The 27,435-nt window shown below is 44.6% G+C and overlaps 4 protein-coding genes, 1 long non-coding RNA gene and 1 other non-coding gene across 8 annotated transcripts; 2 read left to right on the top strand and 4 right to left on the bottom strand.

Moving 5' to 3' along the window:
• Window positions 1–2,162: 2,162 nt before the first annotated feature.
• LOC139072125 (uncharacterized) lies at window positions 2,163–4,433 on the top strand. The gene is made up of 3 exons (XR_011521734.1): window positions 2,163–2,179; window positions 2,654–2,728; window positions 4,296–4,433. It is a non-coding gene; the product is annotated as an uncharacterized lncRNA (long non-coding RNA).
• A 1,574-nt stretch (window positions 4,434–6,007) lies between these two features.
• Window positions 6,008–11,073, top strand: birc2 (baculoviral IAP repeat containing 2). 3 transcript variants are annotated; one of them, XM_070555389.1, is made up of 13 exons: window positions 6,008–6,228; window positions 6,456–6,726; window positions 6,797–7,077; window positions 7,149–7,451; window positions 7,530–7,818; window positions 8,789–8,888; window positions 8,988–9,066; window positions 9,177–9,222; window positions 9,348–9,590; window positions 9,659–9,757; window positions 9,842–10,051; window positions 10,235–10,276; window positions 10,448–11,073. In XM_070555389.1, exons 2-13 carry the CDS (start codon window positions 6,633–6,635, stop codon window positions 10,639–10,641), a joined length of 1,980 nt encoding a protein of 659 aa, XP_070411490.1. In that variant the 5' UTR covers window positions 6,008–6,228; window positions 6,456–6,632; the 3' UTR covers window positions 10,642–11,073. The 3 variants fall into 3 exon arrangements, with proteins under 3 accessions (XP_070411490.1, XP_015817230.1, XP_070411489.1); XM_015961744.3 differs by lacking the exon at window positions 6,008–6,228 and having other exon boundaries at window positions 6,401–6,726; window positions 9,842–9,997; XM_070555388.1 differs by lacking the exon at window positions 6,008–6,228 and having other exon boundaries at window positions 6,401–6,726.
• Window positions 11,074–11,081: 8 nt separating this feature from the next.
• On the bottom strand, window positions 11,082–12,954 carry rpl23a (ribosomal protein L23a). Its single transcript, XM_015961745.3, has 5 exons — window positions 12,811–12,954; window positions 11,977–12,157; window positions 11,599–11,775; window positions 11,331–11,400; window positions 11,082–11,143 (listed from the first exon to the last, which is right to left on the bottom strand). The coding sequence occupies exons 1-5, from the start codon at window positions 12,833–12,835 to the stop codon at window positions 11,129–11,131; spliced, it is 468 nt and encodes a 155-aa protein (XP_015817231.1). The 5' UTR covers window positions 12,836–12,954; the 3' UTR covers window positions 11,082–11,128.
• Window positions 11,216–11,283, bottom strand: LOC129152568 (small nucleolar RNA SNORD42). Its single transcript, XR_008559149.2, has one exon. It is a non-coding gene; the product is annotated as a small nucleolar RNA SNORD42 (small nucleolar RNA).
• A 904-nt stretch (window positions 12,955–13,858) lies between the features above and the next one.
• Window positions 13,859–18,912, bottom strand: ddx52 (DEAD (Asp-Glu-Ala-Asp) box polypeptide 52). The gene is made up of 15 exons (XM_015961742.3): window positions 18,754–18,912; window positions 18,367–18,571; window positions 18,084–18,205; window positions 17,800–17,985; window positions 17,570–17,713; window positions 17,328–17,439; window positions 17,171–17,243; window positions 16,898–17,101; window positions 16,740–16,830; window positions 16,543–16,665; window positions 16,313–16,463; window positions 16,031–16,106; window positions 15,366–15,437; window positions 14,086–14,328; window positions 13,859–14,016 (listed from the first exon to the last, which is right to left on the bottom strand). Exons 1-15 carry the CDS (start codon window positions 18,838–18,840, stop codon window positions 13,962–13,964), a joined length of 1,944 nt encoding a protein of 647 aa, XP_015817228.3. The 5' UTR covers window positions 18,841–18,912; the 3' UTR covers window positions 13,859–13,961.
• Window positions 18,913–20,761: 1,849 nt separating this feature from the next.
• Window positions 20,762–26,618, bottom strand: heatr6 (HEAT repeat containing 6). Its single transcript, XM_015961740.3, has 20 exons — window positions 26,300–26,618; window positions 26,109–26,216; window positions 25,883–26,023; window positions 25,689–25,804; window positions 25,481–25,595; window positions 25,289–25,390; window positions 25,037–25,201; window positions 24,721–24,953; window positions 24,474–24,648; window positions 24,189–24,395; window positions 24,010–24,109; window positions 23,538–23,932; window positions 23,154–23,276; window positions 22,969–23,055; window positions 22,685–22,819; window positions 22,490–22,612; window positions 22,302–22,426; window positions 21,927–22,023; window positions 21,650–21,854; window positions 20,762–21,570 (listed from the first exon to the last, which is right to left on the bottom strand). The coding sequence occupies exons 1-20, from the start codon at window positions 26,597–26,599 to the stop codon at window positions 20,990–20,992; spliced, it is 3,633 nt and encodes a 1,210-aa protein (XP_015817226.3). The 5' UTR covers window positions 26,600–26,618; the 3' UTR covers window positions 20,762–20,989.
• Between the last annotated feature and the right edge of the window lie 817 nt (window positions 26,619–27,435).

Genomic DNA, 27,435 nt, shown 5'->3' with positions numbered 1-27,435 from the left:
CCCGACGGCACCAAATGGCAGCCTCACCTCTGTCAGACCGCCCAAGGGCGGCTGTGGCTACAAAGTAGCTTACCATTACTAGCAGTGTGTGACTGTGAGAGTGCATGAAAGCATCTTTGAGTGTCCTAAAATGTGCTATATAAGCTCGATGAAGTTCGATGTATTTACCTGGAGCACCAGGTCCTGACTCACATCGAGGCATCAAAAAGCACCGTTAATCATGTTTTATGAGTTCTCAAGCACATTCAGCACTGTCCAGCCATCTCTACTGCAGCATAAGATGAGGGGAGCAGGTGTGGACAGACACTTGCCTGCATACCAACAGGCCTCAGAATGTGAGGCTGCATAACTGCATGTCATAGGTGGCTATGTGCAGCACAGGGGCTCCACAGGGTACAATGCTCTCACCCTTCCTGTTTACCTTTTACACCTCAGACTTCACGTACACCAGCTGCTGTCATCTTCAGAAGCTCGCCAATGACTCAGCCTTTGTTGACTGTTAGTCTTAGAGGATGTAACTTAAATACATTCAACATTCTATTTCTTAGAGTGTGGGCTGCCCACTGGATTCTGTTGAGGACGTGGGTGAAAGGATGTAAGCGTAGCTGACCTCCATCTTGGATAACCTCCTCACACACTGGAAGATTCTCTGCACAGGCTGCCTTAGGTAGTAAAATTCCCCACTGTGGGATTAATCCTTTCATATGTTTGTTATGACCTTCACTAAAAGTCATTTTATAATTTGTCACCTTACTGAAAATAACCATAAATATTTACGGTGAGCACTGGCTTACTATTAACCTGTTTCCAGGTTTAAAAGGCATGGTTTTCATTTTTTGAAGTGGGTGTGTAATTCTCATGATTTATTAAAAATCTAACCTGCTGCAAAAGTACATCCAAGTGCAAACATAAGTAACACACATTGCTGTTAGAAGACCGATTTCATTTCAATTATAAAGTTTTGAAGAAAAATAAATAAATAAACGACAAATGTGGCATTCAAGAGAAGGCTTACCAACGCTGCCACTTAGGGCACCGCCCCCTTGCAAAAGCTGAGCCCTTAACCCCATAGGCCCATTCGCTCAAGGAGTTCAAAAAATGGTGTGGCTTTATTCTCCAAGTTTTATTTACAAAAAAATAATTTTTTAAATTTTCATAAGTGAAGAGAATTCAATATAATTAATTGCAGTTGGATCTTACCAGGTGGTAAATAAACCAAAGGGGAGCAGTGGGCATCCCACCGCCACCAAAAACACAATACCACCACAGCAAACCTCACAAGGGAGAGGGATGCCCCACCGGGGGAGGGAAGAGCACCAACCACCGGCAGTCTCCAACTGGGAACTAAAGGATAACACAATTAAAACTGCAGATAAAACCGAGGCATTAAATACAGTCCTTGTCGCAGTCATGGAGGCAGTGAGATGAGGAGCGTTGGTCGTCCACCTTAGTACCAAGCACTGATGGCCCACTCGGATGCCTGCCTACCAAGCCACTGTTCAGGTTTTGGTCACAGCAGGGCTTCTTTTGATCCTACAGATCCCCCAGATCAATGCAGTTAGCTCCATGTCCGTCAGCCGTCTCAGCGCCATCCCAGCCCGCCACCGTAACTCTGCTAGCCTAGTACGCGCCTCCACCAATGGCTACATGAACATTGTCCCAAGCTGCTCTTTACTTGTGTCCCCTCCTCATGTGCTAATTGGGGCAGACGGAGAAGACCCAAGCTTTGCTACTCCCCTCAGTTTTGTGGAAGGGAGGGAGTGGACTTCCCTTGTAGATGGACTGGCAGCAATCAGGAGCATAATCGCACCTGCCCTGGTGACACTTTTATGGGAGGCCAGGACCCTGATTTGCTAGCTCCATAATTAGGGGATGTGGCAGCAGGTGAAGTAACTCATAGATATCTATGTCTATAAGCAATACAACATCTTCTTATGGCAAATCAGCATTTGCTTTAGTATGGGACATCAACAGATATAAAGTATGTGTGTGCATTGCGAGGTTAAACAAAAATACCATATAGCTGTGGTGGGAAAAAAAACACTTCCCCACCTTTGAGGGAGGAAATGAGTCATCTATGTAGGAGTGGCTCAGTGACGTCAGGGAAATCCCAACAAGTAAATTTATTCAAAGGTTTTCTCAGTTATGTTCAAGCTTCTGAGCTGTCTTCACAACACCAGTGAGTGCCTTTTTCTGTGAGAAATGCTTTTTTGTTTATTTGAGAACCTGAAGTAAGGTTAGTGATTGCAGCTTAGGTAGTAAGTAAGGTTCTAACTGAATAATTAAACATTTTCTTCCTATTAATACAAATTTTTATTTATTTTAATTGTTATTCAAACAAATCTTTATTTAATGTTTAGGACAAGCTCAAATAAATACTTTGTGTTAATTTGTAGTAAAGCATTTAAGAAAAATAATTATTTTTTTTGTCCAGATGATTGTTTTTATTTATCAAAAAATATAAATGAATTTTATTTTTATTTTTATTTTATTTTTTCATTGTGAAGGTCAAGCAACAGTTTTATCGACATTATTTCCTTTTTGATTCTGGCAAAAATCTGCCATAAAATTCAGACTGTGGCAGAAGAATCTGAGGGATTTCCAGGTGATTTACAGTAAATTAATTAATTTTCTGTTCTGTTTTGAATTAAAGCAAGACCGGAAGCGGAAAAGGTGACGTAGCGTTTTATTCACGAGAATTCTCGGGACTTTCCGAGAAGACGAAGAGGTAAGTGCGTGTGTGTGTGAATACTCTGAAAACAATGTAGGCTTCTTAATCACTTTTGAGTATTTTGTGCGCTGGATTTCACATCGATATTTGATTTTCTTTTTCGCTGAAACGCATCAGTGAGCTGGCAGCGTGCAGTTAACTAAAATGTCACTGTTATGGCCTAGCGGCTAACAGGGTTAGCATGCAAATATTGGCCGAAGATCACAATTTAAGGCGTTGGTTGTTTTTTATGCGTCTCCGTTTTTAAATGCAGCTTAAAGGGAAAGAACCCTCATATTTACATGCATTTCACTCTCATTTTTGTTATCATCCATCATTCTTTCAAGTGATTTTGTTGATGTAAATCAAAACGAAGACAAAGGAAGTACTTAGTTGTAACCTTTCACATTAAAGGTCTGGAAAGTACCTTTGAGAAAAACGAAAACAATTTGCATTTCAGTGATTTAAAAATATAAATATACCAATTAAAATATTTTTTTATCTAAAAATCTTTGATACACTGTGTCTTGATATGAATTTTAAACAAGTAGGTTTGTAAAAAGAGTGATGTGGCATACCTTTGTACCATATAATCATCACGCCCATTGCTGGACCTGAGTTGGAAGCCAAACTTTTTTAAAATGTAAAATCATTCAAAAACTTTTTTATTTTATTTTTTTAAATTAGACATACAGACAGACTTTGTCAAAAAATATCTTTATCTTTTTGAAACATTATTGTCCATCCATCCATTCAGCCGCTTATCCGGGTCGTGTTGCGAGGGCAGTAACCTAAGCAAAGACGCCCAGACTTCCCTCTCCCCAGCCACTTGGACCAGCTCCTCCAGTGGAATCCCAAGGCGTTCCCTGGCCAGATGAGAAACAATAGTCCCTCCAACGTGTCCTGGGTCTTCCTTTAGGTCTTTTCCTGCTTGTACATGCCCGGAAAACCTCACCAGGGAGGCGTCCAGGAGGCATCCTAACCAGATGTCTGAATGACCTCAGGTTTCTCCTTTTGATGTGATGGAGCACTGGGTCTACTCAGAGCCCCTCCCTGATGGCCGAGCTTCTCACCCTTTCTCTAAGGGAGAGCCCAGCCACCCCGCGGAAAAAACTAATTTCGGTCACTTGTATCCGCGATCTCATTGTTTTGGTCAAGCTCATGACCAAAGGTGAGGGTTGGAATATAGATCGACCGATAAATCGAGAGCTTTGCCTTCTGGCTCAGCTCTCCCTTCACCACGACAGATCAGTACAGCGCCCGCATCACTGCAGACTCTGCACCAATCCGCCTGTCGATCTCGCGCTCCAACTTTCCCTCAATTGTGAACAAGACCTCAAGATACACTGCTCCACTTGGATCAGGACCTCAATCCTTAGGCCACCAAATGGCTCCCCTATCATTATTTTTCAACAAGTGTTAATCTGGCACAAAAAGATCAACCAACAACTCTGTGTGTGTGTGTGTGCGTGTGTGCGTGTGTGTGTGTGCGTGTGTGGTGACTTTGATTTCTGTCATTTGATCACTTAAAGTCAGTAGCTAGTATGGTATTGTTCACGCAATGTTGTCTTTTCTTTATTTCTAGAGATTGGACCGAGACAAATCTAAAGAGAAAACTTCATTTTCCATAATTGGATTCAAAATATTTTATTAGGGTTGTTAATATTCAAGTATGGAAGCTTAAAAACCCTCAGAAGGGATGTCCTGCATTGGGGGAGGGGTTTGAGAGCACATACAGGTCATTCTCAAAAAATTAGCATATTGTGATAAAGGTCCTTATTGTCTGTAATGTACTGATAAACAAGACTTTTATATATATTAGATTCATTACACACAACTAAAGTAGTTTAAGCCTTTTATTGTTTCTAGTATTGATGATTTTGGCATACAGCTCATGAAAACCCAAAATTCCTATCTCAAAAAATTAGCATATCATGAAAAGGTTCTCTAAACGAGCTATTAACCTAATCATCTTAAACAACTAATTAACTCTAAACACCTGCAAAAGATTCCTGAGGCTTTTAAAAACTCCCAGTCTGGTTCATTACTCTAAACCGCAATCATGGGTAAGACTGCCGACTTGACTGCTGTCCAGAAGGCCATCATTGACACCCTCAAGCAAGAGGGTAAGACACAGAAAGAAATTTCTGAATAAATAGGCTGTTCCCAGAGTGCTGTATCAAGGTACCTCAGTGGGAAGTCTGTGGGAAGGACAAAGTGTGGCAGAAAACGCTGCACAACGAGAAGATGTGACCGGACCCTGAGGAAGATTGTGGAGAAGGACCGATTCCAGACCTTGGGGGACCTGTGGAAGCAGTGGACTGAGTCTGGAGTAGAAGCATCCAGAGCCACCGTGTACAGGCGTGTGCAGGAAATGGGCTACGGGTGCCGCATTCCCCAGTTAAAGCCACTTTTGAACCAGAAACAGCGGCAGGAGCGCCTGACCTGGGCTACAGAGAAGCAGCACTGGACTGTTGCTCTGTGGTCCAAAGTACTTTTTTCGGATGAAAGCAAGTTTTGCATGTCATTCGAAAATCAAGGTGCCAGAGTCTGGAGGAAAACTGGGCAGAGGGAAATGCCAAAATGCCTGAAGTCCAGTGTCGAGTACCCACAATCAGTGATGGTCTGGGGTGCCATGTCAGCTGCTGGTGTTGGTCCACTGTGTTTTATCAAGGGCAGGGTCAATGCAGCTAGCTATCAGGAGATTTTGGAGCACTTCATGCTTCCATCTGCTGAAAAGCTTTATGGAGATGAAGATTTCATTTTTCAGTACGACCTGGCACCTGCTCACAGTGCCAAAACCACTGGTGAATGGTTTACTGACCATGGTATTACTGTGCTCAGTTGGCCTCCCAACTCTCCTGACCTGAACCCCATAGAGAATCTGTGGGATATTGTGAAGAGGAAGTTGAGAGACGCAAGACCCAACACTCTGGATGAGCTTAAGGCCGCTATCGAAGCATCCTGGGCCTCCATAACACCTCAGCAGTGCCACAGGCTGATTGCCTCCATGCCACGCCGCGTCGAAGCGGTCATTTCTGCAAAAGGATTCCCGACCAAGTATTGAGTGCATACCTGAATATAAGTATTTGAAGGTTGACTTTTTTTTGTATTAAAAACACTTTTCTTTTATTGGTCAGATGAAATACGCTAATTTTTTGAGATAGGAATTTTGGGTTTTCATGAGCTGTACGCCAAAATCATCAATATTAGAAACAATAAAGGGCTTGAACTTCTTCAGTTGTGTGTAATGAATCTAATATATATGAAAGTCTAATGTTTATCAGTGCATTACAGACAATAATGAACTTTATCACAAAATGCTAATTTTTTGAGAAGGACCTGTAGTCCCAGGTCTGTATATGGATGCTTGAGTGGTTTGAAGTTTTTTATGCATAAATTCCCTCCAAATGTGAAACTCTGAGGGGTTAGACATGTCGTTTGTAAATCTTCGTCGTTGCTGATCCTGGTTGATCCGACCCTGATGCGTCCTGATCCCACGAGGATTAAATCCATAGGTTAGTCACTGGATTTAAGTAGATGATCTGTTTTATGGCAGTGTTTTGTTATATTCACTGTTACAGAAAATATTCTCAAGTTCATGTAATTCTGCATTCATGCTTGTCGCTGAGAAGCACGTAGTCATGTGGTGAACATTTTGAGAGTCATGTCATGTGATCGCGACGGTAGCTGGACTGGTAATTTCTTCTTCGTTCTTCATGGGATCTTGCTTTCTTTTTCACAGGCTTGCCACAAAATCCCCTCTTCTGTGCCTTTTGTTTGTCGACTCTTGACTTGGTTTCACTTTGAGTGTGGCGAGTGAGCGCGTGTGTGTCTGAGTGAGAACAGACCTCGGGTTTTCTCAAACCCCTCTCCCTGTAAAGGACATCTCTTATTTTGTACCATCCTTAAAAACCTATCAATGGAAACTCTCGTTAAACTCCAAAGCAACCCGTTCTTGTTGTCTCTGTGCCGCAGCGGGCCCCCGCCAGACCTCCAGTATGACAACTCTTCAGGTATGAGCGTTTCATTGGTTTGCATCATCTGTTCTGTTTAAATCTCACACGTGCCGTTTTTATTTTGCAGAGCTCTTCAGAATTTCCACTTTTGCTCGATTCCCTTCGTCTCCCGTCACAGAGAGGAGTCTGGCGAGAGCGGGTTGGTTCTACACCGGCGTGGGCGACCGCGTGCAGTGTTTCCGGTGCAACGTGACGGCCGAGGGCTGGCTGGCTGGCGACTGTCCCTCTGAGAAACACAAACAGCTCTCTCCAAATTGCTCCTTCATCCAGAGCCTCCCATCTACCACCAATCTGCTCTCGTCCTCTCATTCAGCCTTTTCTCCCCTCCGCATCGCCCCGGCTCTACCAGTAAGATTCCTTCTGAAACATATAAGGAGTCTTTGTTACAACATCACCTGATTAGTTTCTTCCTTTGTCAGCTTTCTGGTCCAGGCCCGGCTGCTCCTAACCCCTCAGCAGGCCAAAGCGAAGAGGCAGTAGGTTTCTTAAGCACAGCATTCACTGTGCCTCCTCCCTCCAGCCCGCTGACCTCCCGCGGCGTAGAGGACATGTCCCACCAGAGACCAACGTGCCATAATCCCAGCATGCGTAGAGAGCAGGACCGCCTGGACTCCTTTCACTCCTGGACGCTCACTATCATCACTCCTGCAGAGCTCGCCAAGGCAGGTTTCTACTACCTAGGCCAAGGGGACAGAGTGGCCTGCTTTAGCTGCGGTGGACACGTATGTGTTTTTACGTTACTACCACGATGAGGCATGTGTTGAACGATGCACGACTGAGGTTTGTGCTTTTGTTTGTAGCTGAGTAACTGGGAGCCGGGCGACAGAGCTGTGTCTGAGCACCAGAGGCATTACCCAAACTGCCGCTTCATTCGTGGGGACAGAGCCGACAACGTGTCCCTGGCCGGTGCTGCAGCAACCGCCAATTTAGGAGTAACGCCTCAGATCTCTGCTGGAGCACCTACTCTCACCAACGTGTCCAACCCATCCATGCAGCAGAGCGAGGAGAGGTTGTTGACGTTTGTCAACTGGCCTTCTCGTATTCCCGTGCGGCCTGAACAGCTGGCGAAAGCCGGATTCTACTATGTGGGTACGGACGAGATCAAAAAGTGCATGGATGGCTTTGGGAGTTAGCTTGATGCTATAACTCAGGAATTTCACAGATTACAAACATTGTCTAAATTTGACCCAAACGACTGTTAGCTCCATCATTTCTAAATGAGGTGATTTTGATGTGCTCTTAAAGAAAGTTTGAAGGACAAAATCTTATTTTTTTCCTCAAATAAAGCATAAATGCTACCGTGTTACTTCTATAGATCAGCAACATCGATTTTATCAGCCCTATATTGGTGTTTTAAGCTAGACTTGCTCGCCCATTGGCTGAATGAGGCTTCACAATAATATTTAACTTTAATAAAAAACAACTTTATTCTGTTAAAATACAACAATAAATCAACTATGTGTTAATAAAACCACAAACCTTCTACTCCAGAGCAATATTTATTTTAGCTGATGTCATTTCCTGTAGAAACTCCTTCTTGTTTGTTTTTATGGGTTTGATTGCAAATATAACGTTACAGCGTGGGCAACGGTGGCACAGGAGTTAAGTGCTCGCCCTGTAATCGGAAGGTTGCAAGTTCGAGCCCCGCTCAGTTTGTCACCGTCGTTGTGTCCTTGGGCAAGACACTTAACCCACGTTGCCTGCTGGTGGTGGTCGGAGGGACCGGTGGCGCCTGTGCTCGGCAGCCTCGCCCCTGTCAGTGCGCCCCAGAGCAGCTGTGGCTACATCGTAGCTCATCCCCACCAGTGTGTGAATGGGTGAATGACTGATTGTGTTGTAAAGCGCCTTGAGGGGTTCCAGGACTCTAGAAGGCGCTATATCAAATACAGGCCGTTTACCATTTAGCTGATTCAAATGTGACTGTATGATCGTTTAAAAACTCCAGCAGAGAAACTAAAAGTAAACAGATCATTTTTTTATTATGTTTAAACTTTTTGCTTTAACCCTAAACCTCTCATCACACAAAGCTTCTTTGGGTGTTTTTGTCCCTGTGCCAAAGGGAGAAACGATGATGTGAAGTGTTTCTGTTGCGACGGAGGCCTGCGGTGCTGGGAGTCTGGAGACGATCCATGGGTGGAACATGCAAAATGGTTTCCTCGGTAAATTGAATTACTTCTTTTTCCACATGTTCTGTCTGTGATCCGTCCCTGACTTTGACCCATGATTGATCACATTTCCTTATCTCTGGTGAATTTCAGGTGTGAATATTTGCTTCAGGAAAAAGGACAAGAGTTCGTTCACCAGATCCAGGCTCGATTTCCTCGGTTGTTTGAGCAGGTGAGCGGAAACTACGCTTCTGAGGTCTTTTGATTTTTACTTTTTGTCCACAAATAAATTACGCTCAGATATTTAGCTCTCCTGTTTTATTTTATTTTTTTTCCTGACAGCTTTTAACAAATGGAGACAACTCCAGAGAGTTCATGGATCCTCCTGGTGAGTTAAAGAACGGCCAAAAATCTAAAAGTTGGCCGAAATTTCCATGATTGAGTCAAAACTGAGATTTTAGTTTAAAACGAACAAGTGGGAGTAACAGTGAGCCTCCACCTGTTTGTTTCCAGTGGTGCACCTGGGTCCAGGCGAGGAGCGGTCTGAGGACGCCGTCATGATGAACACCCCCGTCATTAAGTCTGCTTTAGAGATGGGCTTTGAGCGGAGTCTAGTCAAGCAAACGGTCCAGAGCAAGATCCTGACGAGTGGGGAGAACTACAGAACCGTCCAGGAGCTGGTCTCAGACCTGCTGAGCGCTGAAGACCAGAAGAGGGAAGAGGAGCGAGAGATGTTGGCAGAAGCGATGGCGTCAGGTGCGTCGTCTGTACAAATGTACCCCAGTCTCTCTAAACGGGAATTAATTTAACCTCTTCTGTTTCAGATGGGTTCACTTTTGTCAAGAGACACCAGGCGGCTTTGGTCCAGCGTCTGAAGAGTGTCGAGCCGGTGTTGGAGCATCTAAGGGAGCAGAATGTGTTATGTATGTTTTTCATTTAAGAATTGTTGCTCCTGAATTCAGTGGTGGTGAGAAGTGTCCTTATGGGTAACCTGTTCCTCGCAACAGCTGCAGAGGAATACAGCGGTCTGATGGCGCAGACTTCGGCTCAGCAGCAAACTGCCAGGCTGATCGAGCTCGTTCTCACTAAAGGAAACGCCGCTGCTGAGGTGTTCCGCAACTGGATCCAGAAAAACGACGTCCATCTGCTCAGAGACCTCATGGGTATGCCTTTGTCATCACAAGTGTTGTCAGAGAGCTTTCTACAGAAAAGACACAGTATGTATTTTATATTTTCTAGGTTAGTTGGTTTCAAAGGGATTTTTATGTTTGTAGATGAAGTAGTTCAGTAAAACTGATAAGAGCAGTAGAAATACTGCCATCATTCATTTATTCGGGGTTCTCCCACCCCACCCCCCTTTTGTTTTTGGCGTGATGTTCATGTTTTTTTTCCCCTTTTAGCTCAGTCAAATGAAGCTTCTTCACCGAGCCAAGATCTTTCAGGTATAGGAGCACAATTAAGTTCATATTTCTACATCCAAGTTGGTTTTGGTACTTAAGATGTTTGGTTTAATTGTGCATGGAAATCAACTTAGTGTGACTTAGGCTGTAGAACATTTATGTAAAATCTTAATTTGTCTATTGATTTCCGATTTTGACTAAAATGTTTTTCAGACCTACCCATGGAGGAGCAGCTGCGCCGCCTGCAGGAGGAGCGCACCTGCAAGGTGTGTATGGACAAAGAGGTCAACATCGTCTTCATCCCTTGTGGACATCTGGTGGTGTGCAAAGAGTGTGCACCCTCCCTGAGGAAGTGCCCTATCTGCAGAGGTCTGGTTAAAGGCACGGTCCGAACCTTCCTCTCATAACCGACAGGCTGCTGTGACCAAAGGGCAATATGCTACACGCATTCGTGTTTTATAGACTTTTTAATCTAGAACTAGAAACTCAAAAGGTTTTTAATCTCAAGTATGGTAAACAATTGGTATCTTTAAATATTAAAGTGGTCATTTAGATCTGTAGAGATACTTTGTGGTTTCAAGTTATACCAGTGAACTAGTCGTCTAACATGCCTCAGCTCAATACCATTTCAGTTAATTCCTGCAAGATACATGTTTTATGCTAAAATGCCACTTTCTTCATTAAGTACAGAATAAAGTGTTCTGTGTTCTAGCCACTTCTGGTTGAGAATGGCCTTTTTGTCCCAAGTTTTGGTCAAACAATATGGGACAAATTGTCTGAATGTAATCTGATAAAACTGTTATGGGTTACCAGGTAGGAAATAAAGTTCTCAAACACAAGGAGATGGTACATTTTTACAAATATTTATTTTCCACAAGTTTTGTCAGCCACAGTTTAGATGATGCCAATCTGCAAAGACAAAAAGGACATAATTTAGTTGATGTTGATTAGCAACATAAACACATCCACATGAGACTTGTTTGGCATCAGTGGTTCCTTTGAAAGCATCACAGGCAGTCAGACAAAAAAAAAGTTTACATCATATGCACATATTGTAAATCCAGTTTAATTTCTCAGTAGACCTGGAAATGCTTACCTTGTTTGCAACATCCAACGCATCATAATCTGGTGCGAGACGAACGTACGCCTTCTTCTCGCCGTCAGGCCTGACAAGTTAAAGCAACAAAACGTAATCAGAAATATTCCTGGAACATTAATACCTCGACACCTCACATTAAAAGCTGGACTGAATTGGAACCTACACTTGAGCGAATAAAAGCACAAAAACTAAAGTGACGGGACTCTTCACTTGGGCATTTTGAATGAAAGCTACATCCACTTCAGCCCGGCTCCAGACAGCTTACCTGATGAGTGTGTTGACTTTGGCGACATCAATATCATACAGCTTCTTGACAGCGTGTTTGATCTGATGTTTGTTAGCTTTGACATCCACGATGAACACAAGCGTGTTGTTATCTTCAATCTTTTTCATAGCAGACTCTGTTGTCAAAGGGAACTTGATGATGGCATAGTGATCCAGCCTAAGAAAGAAACGTGTGGAAGCACGTCATTAGTACAGCCTAAATTAAGACTAGAGAGACCTTTTCTAGACTAACAACAGTAAAGGTGAACTGCAGGTGCATCAGTAGTTTATAAAGTTGGAATCAGACTGTGTCATACTTTGATCGCTTTGACCATCACGTGCACCAAATTCAACACTTTCCCAGGTGCCTGTAACTCACTTGTTCCTACGAGGAGCACTCTTGCGAGGATACTTGGGCTGTCTGCGGAGACGGAGGGTTTTGGGGCGACGGAAGGTGGGAGAAGTCCTGATCTTCTTTTTCTTCTGGCTGTGTACACCTTTAAGTACAGCCTTTTTGGCCTTCAGAGCCTTTGACTTGGCCTCAGTCTTGGCAGGGACAGCTACAACACATAAAATCCACTCAGTCCTTAAGCAGCACACAACGTAACACATCAACTTTAAGTCATAAATGATCTTTGGAGAACACAAAAATGCGTAGATGCTCAAGATATCACGTATTAAGTCCTGGGACACTACATAATCAAGTCTGACTGCTAAAATGTGACTCTAAATTACCGTCTTGTTCTATCATTCGAAAAAAGGTTTACATGGAATCCTAAAAGTTAGCTCGATTCTCACTTCCCAAAGCCAAAGTGTACTGAAAAAATATACTAACGCTCAAAGTCTCTCATAGTATAGCTACGCAGCTAGCAAAGGTTTACAATCATACATTCTTCAAACAAACAGCCAAACGAGTACGTGGAAAGTGTAATAAGAAACGCTTTTTTAATAAAAAACAATATAATGAGTACATAGATTGACGAGCTGGGTGTAGACCACGTTTTGTCGGCATCATCAGTGCTAACGTTAGCTTAACTCACATTTTGTACGTGCCGCATCCATTAAGATAAATAGCTTTTTGTAGAGCAGCCAGCCACATACTGACACTATTCAAACCCCTGTGGGTTTATACTGAACCAGTATTTTGAATACTTGCGTTGCAATACAAGTACATTGTCCGATTTATTAACATATAAATAGTAGATTAACGAACCTTCCTTCTTCACCTTCGGTGCCATGTTGAGAAAAGGAAGAAAGGACGGGGTTTCCAGCAGTATAATGCAAGGGCGAGATTTCAAATCCCTCTCGCGATGCGATAAGATGGATCAGTACGCATGCGTTAGCTTTTCTTCATGTTTAACGGCGGTTGGTCTGAAACATTTTGGCACGCTACCGCCAACAACTGGAATGTAGTATGATTACGTAAACCAGGGCTGCCAACTCTCACGGTTGAGACCAGGGGCTTGCTTACGCACAAAACGGGGTCGGAAACTGCGTAAGCAACTTTCCACGCAAACTTTGGGATTTATGAAAGAAAACTTAGCGGAAAAATGTGCGCAACTTTAAGCCGTGTTCTGTGTGAAAACGAAGCAGTACAAAATGCTGCAGGATTTCATAATTTTATCCTTCTCAGCAGCAGCACTGCAGGTGCTCTCCATGTCTAAAATGTGCGTAAGCAAGTTCCTTAGTCAACTTAAAGTTGTGCACATTTTTCTGCTAAGTTTTCTTTCATAAATCCCAAAGTTTGCGTGGAAAGTTGCTTACGTAGTTTTCCGACCCCGTTTTGTGCAGACCTTTCAAGGGGTGGGTGCTCAAATTTAAAAAAGGAGGCACATACAGAGCTAAAGTTGTCAACAGATTCACCAGAAAAACAAGAACCAAAACCAGAAATGACCCTCCCATCAGTGACATGCTTGACAATTTTGGACGGTAAAACCTGAAGGAAGACCGGAAAAAGGGCAGTTTGTGCTCTTCGGACAAAAGGGTCAGGTACTCAAGCCCAATTTATTAAGCAAAATTCCATGATCATAATATCATTACCGGTGTTACAGCAGCAGCATGCACCCCCACACAGGTCACATCAACACGACCGGCTCGGCCATGGGGAGTGTTATTTCCTGATATTTGGGTGACCACCTCAACTTCTGGTCTGTCCCTGTTTCCAATATGAATATTGTTTTTTTTACCATTCACATAAATGTTTTAGTATTTTTAATGTTTTTTTTTTTAAAGAAAATGACAACCATGTTTTTAAAAGCTATAAGTAACATAACAGTTTATTTTTACTCCGACAAAGTACAAATGTGAAAATAATAAACTGTTGAATTTTGATTAAATTAAAGACCAAAGTCCATATTCATCTTCTTAGTGGTCTGTTTGTACCACTGTTCTTCCGTCCCTCTTTCGTGTCCCCTTTTTCCTGATAAAAAGAGACAGATTTATTAACCAATAAGGCAGATTTTCTAAGTTAGACACAAACTTTCTTTACTTTTTAGCTTTAACTCCTGACACCATCTTCTGCGTTGCTTCTGTGAGTGGTCCTGCTCCTCCTTTCCTCTTCTTAAGCGCTCTCTGCTGCTGTGGAGCTTCAGCCTCTCCTTTCTGCGTCCCACTCGCTGCTCGCTTTTGTCCGGTTTTCTGCTCTTTGCCCTTTTTCTTCATCAGAAAGCGAGGAGTCGTGCAAATGGTGGTTCTCCTGGGAGGTTTCTTCTCAAGCCTTCGCTTTACTTTGCTAAAAACAAAAGTGATGATTAACACTAGATTTACTGAGCCCGCGCAAATTAGTGCAAAATCAGGCTCCAGGCGTCCCTGGCTTGCTCAATTGTCTTCCTTTTGTTTTGCTGATGAGCCACTAAACGGGGGGTGGGGGGTTCTGCCAGGGCTTGATGTTTACAATTGCAAGCCAGGTAAAACCAGTTTTTCCACTTTTTTTGCTGCCACCACTATGCTTCACTGTAGGGATGGTATTTTCTCCAAAATTCTCAAAAGAGTTCAATTTTTGTCTCATCAGACCAGAGGATTTAGTTTCTCATGGTCTGAGAGCCCATAAGGTGCCTTTGAGCAAACTCCAGGCAGGCTGTCGTGTGTCTTTTACATAAGAGTGGCTTCCGCCTGGGCACGCTACCATACAGGCCTGATTGGTGGATTGCTACAGAGATGGATGTCCTTCTGGAAGGTTCTCCTCTCTCCACAGAGCAATGCTGGAGCTCTGACAGAGTGACCATCGGGGTCTTGGTCACCTTCCTGACCAAGGCCCTTCTACCCCGTTCACTCAGCTTAGAACGCCGGACAGGTCTAGTTGGTTCTGCAAGGGCAACATGATTTGCATTTGTAAGCCAGGGTAAACCCGGGTGGAGGATTTTTGCATCACTGAATGTGTATAAAAGCAGAGGTCTCCATGAGGGAAAGTCATTTCTTCTTGGCATTTCTCAGAACGCACAGCATGATGGCTTCTGGATCACAGCCACACAGGAGGAACCTCAACGCGCAACAGGCTCCGGCCATGCTTCAGAAAATGGACGAAGCAGACTCTGATGGAGGAGAGGTTTCAGTGTTTCTCCAGGTCACTGATACCTCATCTGATGAATCGGAGCAAATGCAAACGCAAATGTGGCAATGTGCAATGGTACATTTCGGTAAATGGGCCATCAGCGCAACAAAAGATAAGCTCTGCAGGAGCTAAGGCTTGCAGGAGGAAGTAAGTCCAGAGTTAAACCAATATGGAACTGGGTGGAGTTTAATAAAAGGTAAAGGGTTTTAGGTTCGTACCTGTGTATTTTCTTGAAGCCTATCATGTAGTCCGGTACTGGACAGCCAGCTTGTTTTATGACATTAGCTATGCTGTTTAGATGAGAAACAGACAATAAGGTAAAAAAGTTTATTTTTTTAATGTATTAACTCATTCACTGCCAATGACGACTATGTTTTTACTGTGTGGGCGTTGGAACGAGCCCCCGCACCGTGAGAACAAACATCCCAGCTCTAAAGCCGATCTTCACCCGCATTCGTCACACGTCACGTGATCAGGCAGCAGAAAATCCATGTTAGATCGTTTTGAGCCGCTGCTGTAAAAAAAAGTGAGGCACGAACCGGAAAAGCTTCTGCCGATCACAATTCAACAACAGATTATAAAAGAACGGATAACGCTCGAAACGCGCTGATTCTTCCTGATGTAAGAGGCGAGTCTCCGCTTTGTTTTGGTAGTTTTGGCGTCGACATCATGCTAGCACACAACGTTCTGTCACTCTTAAAAAAACAGTAAAAACGGTGAGGAACGCTGGCAGCGAATGAGTTAATGTGCCCTGTCCCGCTCCGATGAACCAATATAAGGTGAAAAACATAAATGCCCACACCTAAACTCAAGTCAGATATTCTGTAGAGGGCAGAGATGCACAAAAACAACTCGTACATGTTTATGAGTTCGTGTTTTTTACCTGCGAAGCAGCGGCTTGTCGTTCTCTGTGAACAAGGTGATGGCCTTGCCCCGATGTCCCGCTCTGCCAGTGCGACCTGAAAATAAACAGAGAGACAATAAATGAGGAAAAATAAATGTTCTGGTACTCTGACTTCCCTCGATTTTTGTTTCGAGTCATCATTTGGAAATTATTATAATTTACTACGTAAGAAAATGTCAAAACTGGAGTAAAAATCTGTGAAACGGAACATCAACGTTTCGGTCTTTTTTCACAAAACTGCCGTTTGTTTCCTCGACGAACCGATTCGGTGAATGTACTCCACAGAGCTGGTGGGAAAGTCGTAATTCAGCACGAGGTTCACTCCTTTGAAGTCGATTCCTCTGGCGAGCAGAGCCGTGCAGATCAACACCCAAATCTTACCGGAGCGGAAGCTGTTCACCACGTTGTCCCTCTGAGACAGAAGAGGACACCAATAACACAAAGGTCATCACATATAACCCTAATGGTGAGCGACTGGCGTCTAGCTGCACCTGCTGCTGCGTACGCTCGGCGTGGATCACGTCAACGTTGATGCCTTCGTAAACCAGCTCATGGAAGAGCTCCCGAGCTCGTTCTATAGACTGAACAAACACCAGCATGGGAGGCAGGAAACCCTGAAAACAAAGCAAACACATCTTTGTTTCACCTGAGAAAAGCTTAAAAACCAAAACTCTTCCACCCGTTTTACTTTTTTAATGATGTCCCTCACGGCAACGAGCTTCCCGTTCTCCGTTCCGACAAAAAGCAGCTCTTGTTCCACCGTCTCCACCGCCGTGTTCCTGCAGAACAACACCGAAGATATGAAACAAACCCACACCAGAAGCGCTCATACTGGTGAGGGCTCACCTGTGGCCAATGTTGACAGAAACCAGGTTGTCCAGGTTGAGTCGGCACCACTGTTCCACCTCCGACGTGCACGTGGCGCTGAAGAAAGCTCTGCGCACCTTTGCTCCGGAGCAGGCGAGAAAAACCGTGGCCAGCTGCTCTCTGAAGCCCGTCTTACCGCCCTCAAACAGCTTATCGGACTCGTCCACCACCAGCCACTCCACGCTGGGCAGCAAAACAACGTCGGTGAAAAAATTAGGATAACAAAAAAGAAGAGAGCAAAGCAAATGTTACCTGCTGAGGTCGACAGCGGGAGGATCCTGCTTCAGAAGGTAGATGAGTCTGTTTGGAGTGCTGACAAGAATATCTACACACAGAAACAGGATTTATACAGTGAGGAAAAGCAAGATTTCACGCTTTAATTCAAATGAAGATGTTTGCTTTAATTAACCGTATTTCTTGTTTGACTGGGGTCCATATTTCTTGGCAGCGAGGGAAGCTTTATCAATGATGTGAACCCTGAAGCCAACTCCCTCTGACAAGCGGAGCAGTTCTCTGTAGGTCTGATCAGAACGAGACGTTTTTACGCTTTAAGAACATAAAAAAACCCACTCTTTCATTTCAAACTGCCTAAAAATGTTCTTGTTACGTTTTAAAAATACACGTTTCTAACTGATGTTGCAACAGTCTCACCTGGCTGGCCAGTTCTCTGGTCGGGGAGATGATCAGGGCTCTGAAGCCCAGATTTGCAGGCTGCTGAAGGTGCGCTAGTAGAGGGAGTGAGAACGCCAGCGTTTTTCCTGATCCCGTCGGAGCGCACGCCAAGAGCTCCCGACCCTGGGCCATAAACAAGGGCATGAGAAACCCTTCTCGAAAAGCTGAGCTCTGTTCACAGGCTGACAAACGTGTGCGTGTGTCCTCACATGCATCATGAGAGGTATCGCCTGCATCTGGATCGGCGTTGGAGCGTTCAGTCCCGCATCTTTGAGGTTCTGGAGAATACACGGGTTGAGATGATACTCCGATTGCAGCTCCTCAAACGTACACACGGGGTCAGGGACGTCGCAGCCGTGCACGTTGATACGGTGTTCGGTGCGAATACGATTCACCTTAATGGTAAAAAAAAAAAAAAAAAAACAGAGAGAAGTTTAGAGTGTGTAGAGCACAGAATGTTCAATGTCAAAGCAACAACTTCTTTTGTGAAAACCTTTTCCTGATGTAGGTGTTTCAGCCTCCTCAACGAGGACTTCTCTTTCCCATCACTTTGGTTTTCCTCCAGCGAGGACGTCCACGTGACGGAGCTTTCTTTGTTCGGCTGTCTGCCACCAGCTTGAGTGAAACACAAGAACAAGAGAAAAACATTAATTTAGACAGCCACATCCAGTGAGTTACAAAGAATAAACATAACCACTGAATCATATTTCACCAGATTTTATGACAACTTTTGCTTCATCAGGGCTCCAAAAATGCTCTCTGGATGTTGTCTTTACCTTCCAGTTCTCCCTGATTTCTTTTAGCCCGTTTCTTCTTCAGCTTTACATCTTTCACCTCCTCTTTGCGCTTCCTTCTGCCCCCTTTTTCGTTATCTCCGCTCCCTTCTTCATCACTCTGGGCTCCATTAGCTGATCCTGCACCAAAGTAGTCGATCACAGAAAGACGATCAGAAGTGTTTTCCTCTCCCTGAGATCTGGACACCTACAGAAGGACAGAACAAAAGCGATGTATACTCAAGTGCCACTCTCACAATTTAAGGAATTATGCTGTAGTATACCCCTAAACAACAATAAATAACAATAGGGTCGCTGTTAGCCAACATCAGCAGGAGCTAGTGTTGCCGCTGTTTTCTTTGTTTTATTAGCTTCTGCAACTAAACTTACCTTAAACCGAGCGGCGTCTTGACCAAATCTCTTCAAATCAAATTTCGCTCCAGCTCCGAGTTTACGAAACAACTCAAATGTGTCCATAGCCGTAGCGTTACCAGCAGCGTGGTCCGGATCCACGCAGCCCTAATCAACATCCGGGTCACTGGATAAATCCATTTTAACGCTACTGCCATCTGGTGGTTTAAATGCGATACTGCAATCATTGTTAAACGTAATAAAACCTAAACAAAGAAATTAATATGAAAGTTAATTAATCAAGCTTTCCAACAATATGATTTATTGGTAAACATTGTTACAACACGACTGAATACAAAAAATGCTTACCATATAAGCATTTTACAGGTTTAAGTCTAATGTACACACACATACTGATGATCAAGGCACAATGGCTTTAAAACCCAATGCAGCTTTTGTTTCATTTTAATGCCATTTTAATTTTTGTTAAACCCAGACCAAGTCTATTAAGATGACAGCCTCAGTGAGCTCGTCCATGTTTGGAAGGGACTCTTGTTCAGTTTATGGTTGTCTTGAGCAGTGCATGTTTAAACAATCTGGTGGTGCTGAAAGGACCTAATCATGATGTTCCAAGGATGCGCTACTGGAAAGGCGAACATAGAGACCAGTTAAATGTATTAATTCTTTCATCCTCCAGGAACTGCCTGTCTGCATACCTAATTGATGACAGCAGGCCATTGTCTATCACATATAGGTCTGTGTCCCACTCCATAAATAAGCCTACCCACACTAACAAAGACCCAGTACCAAATTAGGCATGCTGAACAGTGCTGCATAGCTTTCACGTCTGTTGTGAGTTTCGAGTGAATTAGTGAAAAATGTTGGATGTTCTGGCAAATACCAGCATAGTGTAGTGTGACCTCAAACTGCAAAGCCATTCCTGTTTTTGGGGTCTTCTAATTTGTATACCCCTCTGTGTCTCATTGGCCTGGCTGTATACAGCCCTTAATTGCAGCGTGTGGTTATGTCCTGCTCGAACACCGATCAGTGATTCACTGAGGCCTTTGCCTGCGTGGTCCTCTGATTATATAAATCCTAATTCCCACTTGTGTTCAGTCTCCACTTTATGTAGCAGTGCCACAAACCAGGTCTCAACACACTGATTGTTTGGATTGTTGTCATTTTGATACAAAAAACAGTTTACGTTCAGTTAGGGTTACTAATAAGACAAGACAGCCTTAAGGAATTTGGGTGTTATTTTTTACCAATCAATGTTTCTTGAAGGTCACTCAAAAACGTTGGTCCGAAACCGTTTTGATCACTTAAGGAACATCTCCAAACTGTGAAGGTTGGAGTCAAAACATGAACTTGAAATGGTTCTCCATGCCTTCATCTCCTCCCGTCTAGATTACTGTAACACACTCTTCACATGTTTTAACCAAAAAGCCCTTGACCGTCTTCAGGTGGTCCAGAACTCTGCAGCGAGGCTCTTAACTGGAGCAAACAGAAGAGCTCACATCACTCCTATTCTGGCGTCTCTGCGCTGGTTACCTGCTAACTTTAGAGTTCATTTTAGAATCCTGACTATAACTTCCAATGCTCTACATGGTCAAGCTCCTCCCTATATTACTGAGCTGTTAAAAGCCTTATGCTCCAACCCGAGCCCTCAGGTCCGCACACCAGAATCTTCTAGAAGTTCCAAAGACCAGATATAAAAGTCGAGGTGATCGCTCCTTCCAGACTGCTGCACCCCGACTCTGGAATGATCTTCCTTTATCCTTACGCAGCATTGAGTCTGGACACTTTTAAAACACAGCTAAAGACCCTTTTATGTAAAGCTGCTTTTAACTAAACCTTTTATTTTCTTATTTAACTCAAATTTTTTAATCTTTCATCCGTTTATGAAATGTTATAATTTTAAGACTTTATTTTTTCCTGATGTTAATCGATTCTGTTTTGAGAGCATTTTGATTTTATGACTTTGTTTTATTTAGTTTTGATCTATGTGAAGCACTTTGTGATTCTATCTCTGTGATAAGTGCTTTATAAATGAATTTACTTATTTACTGTGGAAAGGCGGAGAAACGAGGGTCCAGGCGGGATTCGATCCCCAGACTCCCGGGTGAGAGTCATACGCACCAACCAGTCAGCCAAAGGGACATCCCCTTGGCCAAGTAGCCAGGGCGCATGATCAATCGGGACGCTGTGACAGGACGCTCACACTGCCACATTACTAATAACGAAGCTCAGATCTGAAACATGTTTACAACAAAAACTAAAACTCTTCACACATTTTTAAAAGATCCTCCAGAAAAAGGATCACCATTTCCTTTCCTCTCTCCTCCGACACCCCCTCCCCTCCAGGCTTTAGCTCTTTAAGTCTGACCAGCGTCTGCTGCACACCAGCAATCCTCTGCTGTGGGGGACAGCCGGTCCCTGACGAGTTCCGCTCTCCCTCTGCTTCTTCATCCTTTTCTCCTCCTCCTTCGCTTTCTTTAAGATACTTGAGCAGATGGACTTTGATGCCCCTACCCTCTTCCCCAGCCAGCGATGTGGACAGGACGGGCATGTCCTGCAACTCACTGACGCTCAGCAGGTGCAGAAGAGCTTGTGAGAGTGTGTGTCGCAGGCTGGCGCTGTAGCGGTACTCTAGGAAGTCGTTTGTGTCCTCGCTGTTCTCCAGCGCCATCGCCAGCGAGTGCCAAATGCATCCGAAGCGTTTGGCGTCTCCGTAGCAGTCCCGACGAGCTGGAACCGCGAGGGCAGCAGCAGATTTAATCCGGACTTTGAAGTTCTCACAGGAAGTGACGACGTGGCAGAGGGCAGAGAACGCATCGTGAGACCACGGGGCCGAATCTGTTAAAAAAAAACAAAAAAACAAGAGTTAAATTTGACTTAAGCAACATTCAAAACATCGATGCACCTTAATGCTCACCGAGGGGCAAAGTGGGGTTTCTGAAAGCGTTCCCCAACGCGTAACACGCGTTCCATCTGACCTTCATCGTAGCGTCCGACAGGACCGTTCTGATCAGAGCACGGACCGCGTCCTCCAACGGTCGCTGGAACGCAGACCGCGTCATCTGACTGTCACGCAGGAAATGGAGCAGATTTCCGAGCACTCGCACCGCATTAGACTTGACCTGGAGATGGTTCAGACGGTTTACAACAGATAAAAAACAAATGTTCGTGTCGTCTTCTGGGAACGGTCTCACCTTGTCTTTGTCGGTAGACGCCTGAGTGGCGGCCTGCAGCATCTTGAGCAGAAGCATGTCGGATAACTCCTCTTGGAAATCCACACCGACACTCTGCCTGATGAAAAACAGGAGATGCCCCCATTACAGACAGACTGAGCTCATTTAGTGAAAGCCTAACACCCTGATTAAAAACACATCAAATGAAACCATTCTAAGAGAATTAATTGGCAGTGTATTTAGCTCTCGTTACTGTAGGTTTCATTATTTTTTATTCCAATTAAAGCAAAAATGCACAATCCGACTTCACGTTTCAGCGCTTTAACTCTCGATTTCACCCAGTTTATTACCAAATCTATAATCCCGTTAACCCACTGCACACCCGTTTGCTCTTACATGTTGACGATGAGCGTGTCTGTGAGATTTGCCAGCGACCACGCTGCCTTGGAGCGCACGTTGCGCGATCGATCCTCGATGGCAGCGAGGATAATGTTTGCAGTATCCGCCACAAACATCACATCCTGAAGAGACAGTTTGGATTAATGGCAACTTTCCTCTACATCATTTTAATCAGACATCTCTACCTCTCTCAAACAAGGGAACAGGACGTAGACTCCCAAAGCTCGGACGGCTGCCATCTTCACCAGATAGTTCTCGACGTAAGTCAGCCCGAGCAGCATGGTGATGCACATCAGCTGAGTTTTGTCCTTAAAACCAGAAGAACAAATCTATGAAGACCTTGGAGAACACACAGACGAGGATGAGAGGAGAAGACTGACAGGAAGCTGAGCGAAGGCCTGCGGCAGGATGGAGGCCAGGGTGTCGCAGGCGCTCGCCTGCAGGACGGGATCTTGTTCATTCTGCAGCGCTCGGTTCAGTGGGCCGCTCAGCACCTCTGACCAGAACTGCACCACCTACATCGTGCAAAAGCATCACTTTAGCGAGGACTGTCTTGCTTTTCTTTAGCATTAATGGTAATCTGTTAAAATTGTGTAGGAACACATGAAAAGTTAAAGAACACAACGACTTAAATGCATTTCTGTAAAAGTAACGGGAAGCTTACTTGGTACACGGGAATTCTTGAGCTTTCTGGAATGTTGCTCTCTGCTCTATACTGCAGAATAACTCCTGTCCCAAACTCTTCTAGAAGCTAAAAAGCAGCGCGTTACATTTTAAGTGCTTGTGCCACCTCTAAGCATTTCACTACAGTATTTTATTTATGCTCACGCAGGAAGTGGAGGGCATTACCTTCGCTCCATGTAATTGTATGGAGGAGTCCGTCTCCCCCAGACAGCGAGCGCTCACCTGTCCGATGTCGCCCATGCTCGACTGGGTCAGAGAGAAGTAACCACGCACCAGGTATGAGAGGACCTGGGGAAAGTGTGTCAACACACAGGAGGAAATATAAAACCACTTCAACCTTTCTGCTGAAGGTTTCCCTCAACGATCAGCTACAACAATTTAACTTTTAGCATCAACATGGCTGCTGCGGCTAATCAAACTTGGCATTAATGCGCTAAATTTTCACGCTGCAGCAGCTGAGAGTCTTTTGCAACACAATCTAATCGAGATGCTGTTTGATATATTTTTTTAAAAATCCCTGAGAGAAAGCTAGGCCTCACTGTCGCTCACCTGCAGAGCCGCTAGTCGAACAGGAGGGGGCTCCAACGCAGACCCCCCTCCCGCTCCCTCACTGTCTGATTGGTTCTCCCTGGGCTGAGTCACCAGCAGCACACACAGCTGCAGCAGCCACGGTGGGGACGACTCCCCCTCTCCAGGTGTTTGTGGGAGGCGTGGGGACTGAGTGCACGAGCTCTGCTGGGAGGACGCTGCGGGAGCGCGAGCAGGCGAGGCTGTGCCACTTCTTTGTCTCCAGCTGAGAGACGAGTCCTGTGGTGTGAACGATCCAGGGACGCTGCAGCCACTTTCTTCTGGCTGCTGGAGGAGAAGCTGCACCTCCGGGAGGGGGGCCTGAGTTGTCACCAAAGCCCCGTACAGCGTCAACACCGACACGCGCACAGTCGCATCTAAAAGGCGGGGCAGTTCAGCAATCAGAAACAAACTTTGCGAGGACAGCGTTCATTTCTGAGGACAATGCACATGCCTCTGTGGCGCACGTAAGGACGGATCTGCTTCCAGAGCTGGCCGAGCAGACCGGGTCTGAGACGATGATAGGGAGCGTTGGACACCAGGAAGGCAAGACACTAAAAACACAGAAGCTCAAAGTGAAGGTTGATCATTTGCTGATGGACATAGAAATAAAAAAAAAGAGCAACATTGTACCTTTATGACCTGTGTGAGTGTTTGAGGGGAGGTCTCAGCCACAAGAGCCAGACTCAGAGAGCGGTGCAGCTCCCTGATGGCAGTAGCCAGCGTGAGGGAGAAAGGGGTGTAAGATGTACGAGGAGACGTCGTGTCCTCGGCCACAGCCAAGAACTGACGGGAGCTGTCCAATATGGCCGACAACACCTGAAGTGCACACAGCCGCACCTGAAAGGAGAGAAATCACTCGTCTCATGTCACATGTCAAAAATATGGATGAGAACTGTAACATGTGCTGTGATCTACCTTTGGCAAGGGGTCCTTGAGTATAATTGTGAGGAGGGTTAAAGGAGGCGGCCCCCCAGTGGGGGAGTCAGGGATGAAGGAGGACCAGTATCCATATAAGGTCCTCTTCTCTACAGCTTTTACCACTGCTAGCATGCAGTGCAGCGCAGCCTGGCGCACGCGGCCGTGATAGAGTCTAAAAACGGCAAAAAACTGCAGTTTAAGGCTTTATCCAAACCTTTGTATGCTTGGAAATGGTCCTTTGTACCTTAACTTGGTTTGTGCATTTCCCTCTGCATCAGAATACTCAGAGTCTGAACTGTTCAGCTTCCAGGATGGGTAGAGAAACGAAGCAGAGAGCTTAGATGACGTCTCCCTCTCATCTCTGCCTCCATCTCCTCCTTTCTGATGAGCAGCCGCCTCCTCCTTCTCCTCTCCGTCATCCACGCCATCCTCGGCCTTCGACTTCTTGCCTTTCCCCTTAGATTTCCTCTTCTTTTTCTTAGAAAAATAAAAAGAATGTCATAATAAATCAATGAAAGTGGGCTTTTGTTTGATAACGACACAGACAAAGCTCTCCTTACTCCTGCAGCTTTTCCAGCCACATTGGAATCTTTTGGCGTTTCTGAAGGTTTCTGTGGTTCAGCAGTTTTTTTCACTGGGACACCTTCATACTGGGACAGAGGCGCTGGGTAAAGCACGGCTGGCCACTCCACACTTATACCCGGAGTTCCCTGGAACATGACCCTCTGTGGAAAAACAGATGTAAGCCTCCAAGAAGGGGAGTTTGACCATGATGAATATCGCATATTATGAAAAATGTGAAAGTTTTCCACCTTAAGAGCAGCCAGTAGAGATCCAAGCATGTCTCCTCCTCCAAACGTCCACTTTCCAGCAGAAAGACAGCACTGGAGTCCCTTTAGTGCAGCTTGGATTACCTGCACGGACAACAAAAGTGACAAAAACTGTTAATTTAACAGATTTTTGTTTTTGCATTTTAACTCTTGGAGCACTAAACGTATTGGTACCATGCAGTAAAAGAGGTCGTCTGTGTCAGGAGGTTTGGGAGAATGCAGCGTTTTGAGGAAGACCCCAAAACAAGCACTTCTGTACCGATCATCCAAAGGTTGCTGACCAGGAATCCTACAGGTGACCATTTCAGAGCGTTACCAATAAAGAAAACAATGAAGATTTTTTTAATGCAAAATATAACTACTGATGACTGATGATGCCCACCTAAGACAGATGTTGGCCATGCAAGTGAGGGCAACTCGCCGTAACTCAATATTCGGCTGACATGGAGAACTGTACTGCAGAAGAACTCCGTCTTCACACAGTAAGTTGCTCACAAACTGTGAATGAGAGGATTCACGTCAAACACTTGGAAGAAGATTATACAAACTCTCACAGCACTTAGTAGTAACATCTACCTGGTGGCACTGAAATCCATTCCCATACACGACTGTGGAGATGGCCAGGAGGACATCGGAGTGTGTCCACGTGCTGCATTCTTTCAAAGCAACTGAAGTATATTTCACCAACACATCCAGAGTGTGCTCGTCCAAAATTAGCTTAAAACGCACAAAAATAATAATAATAACTGCATAGTGAAATTTTCTCAGTTGAGTTCTGGGATTTTTCCTGCAAATCTGTTACCTTTAGTTGATTCAGGAGATGGTGTACAAGCTGGCAGAATTTGGCAACTAAATGTTCTTGACTCAGTGGTACCAGAGTGCAGACATGTTTGAGGAGAACACACACATCCTGGAATTAAAACAGAAACTCAGAACGACCACACACACCGCAATAATTAATCTACGATAATACCGAGAAGCCCGCAGGTGTACCTCAGACCGGATGTTGACAACGGGGTCAAATGTTCTGTTGTAATTCTCGGACAGCAGCTGGTCGAACAGCTGGTTGAGCTCCTCTCTCAGCTGGTTAGAATCGGTTCGCAGGGCTCGGAGCTTCGCTGCACAGCGGGAAAACTGCTCCTCCGCGTCGGACAGGCCCTCGAGATGTGACCTGTCCGCCAATAAGGGAGTAAACGGAGCGGCTTCGGCGGACAAAGCCACCGAGGGGTAAGGAGGGACAGCTCGGCGGCAAAAAGCCGGGGAAGACAACCCGACAGGAGCGGAAACCGCCATGCTTTCTATCCACCGGAAATAGTTTAGTTGCCTTTCCTTTCTAGTGGTCTCGCGCACGTTACTGTCCCCTACAGATAGAAGGCTGTATCCAACTTTGAGAAACAAAACATCCAATTTTATTTCTAGCTGAAGCCAGACGAGGTATATATATATATATATATATATATATATATATATATATATATATATATATATATATTTCCCTTTTAACCTGTGTATTTTTATGTGTGATGAATTTGTGACCTGGTGTGGGCAGCCAAATCAGAATTTTACAGTGCAGGGAAACACATCTCCTTCATCACATATGACAATAAAGCTTTGAATCCTGACTCCTATAAGTACCTGGTGTTGACATGAACAATGGACTAGAGTCACAACACTGATTCTCTTTACAAGATGGGTGCTGAAGCAATCCTAAATTGAGTGCCAGCACCTCTAATTATCCACTTGTTTTTGGTTAAGTAACCAATAACCAAAATGAATCACAGTACTTTTGATACTGTATGTTTTTGTCAGACCTTTGCAAGAGTTTCTTAGTAGACACTTTTTCTAAACTTTTCTTAAACATGCCTTGAAAGGATGGGGATCTTGCGTCCTCCACTGGCAAAACAAAGAACACTATCAGACAACTGGGTGCCCAGAACCCCATAATGTCCCATGCTGGAATCACCCCTGGTTGGAACGGACTACCTGTTGAGGAGATTGAAAGCTGTTGGAGAGCAAAGGGAGCCCCTGAAGACATTTTACTATTAATCCGAAGTGGCATTAGCACTCTTCTATTTTGGTCTGTTGGAGCAGCAGAATAAAGGAAATTGTTAGATGCGCATTTCTATCCT

This window comes from Nothobranchius furzeri, chromosome 10 (assembly GCF_043380555.1).
Source record: "Nothobranchius furzeri strain GRZ-AD chromosome 10, NfurGRZ-RIMD1, whole genome shotgun sequence".
NCBI classification, from domain to species: domain Eukaryota; kingdom Metazoa; phylum Chordata; class Actinopteri; order Cyprinodontiformes; family Nothobranchiidae; genus Nothobranchius; species Nothobranchius furzeri.
This window is presented reverse-complemented; position numbering and strand designations above follow the sequence as displayed.

Excerpts from the sequence above, each read along its gene's own strand:
- ddx52 (XM_015961742.3), bottom strand. The coding sequence starts at position 18,840 with ATGGACACATTTGAGTTGTTTCGTAAACTCGGAGCTGGAGCGAAATTT. Across the intron at positions 17,102-17,170 it reads CCCGCTGTCGACCTCAGCAG|CGTGGAGTGGCTGGTGGTGG; the intron begins GTAACATTTGCT and ends TTTGCTGCCCAG. Across the intron at positions 16,666-16,739 it reads TGAGGGACATCATTAAAAAA|GGTTTCCTGCCTCCCATGCT; the intron begins GTAAAACGGGTG and ends CTTTGTTTTCAG.
- birc2 (XM_070555389.1), top strand. The coding sequence starts at position 6,633 with ATGGAAACTCTCGTTAAACTCCAAAGCAACCCGTTCTTGTTGTCTCTG. Across the intron at positions 7,078-7,148 it reads GCATCGCCCCGGCTCTACCA|CTTTCTGGTCCAGGCCCGGC; the intron begins GTAAGATTCCTT and ends TTCCTTTGTCAG. Across the intron at positions 9,758-9,841 it reads AAGGGAGCAGAATGTGTTAT|CTGCAGAGGAATACAGCGGT; the intron begins GTATGTTTTTCA and ends TCCTCGCAACAG.
- heatr6 (XM_015961740.3), bottom strand. The coding sequence starts at position 26,599 with ATGGCGGTTTCCGCTCCTGTCGGGTTGTCTTCCCCGGCTTTTTGCCGC. Across the intron at positions 24,649-24,720 it reads AATGCACAAACCAAGTTAAG|ACTCTATCACGGCCGCGTGC; the intron begins GTACAAAGGACC and ends TGCCGTTTTTAG. Across the intron at positions 23,277-23,537 it reads TTCGACTAGCGGCTCTGCAG|GTCCTCTCATACCTGGTGCG; the intron begins GTGAGCGACAGT and ends CACTTTCCCCAG.
- rpl23a (XM_015961745.3), bottom strand. The coding sequence starts at position 12,835 with ATGGCACCGAAGGTGAAGAAGGAAG. Across the intron at positions 11,776-11,976 it reads AGTGCTCCTCGTAGGAACAA|GCTGGATCACTATGCCATCA; the intron begins GTGAGTTACAGG and ends TTTCTTTCTTAG. Across the intron at positions 11,401-11,598 it reads AAAGTCAACACACTCATCAG|GCCTGACGGCGAGAAGAAGG; the intron begins GTAAGCTGTCTG and ends TTAACTTGTCAG.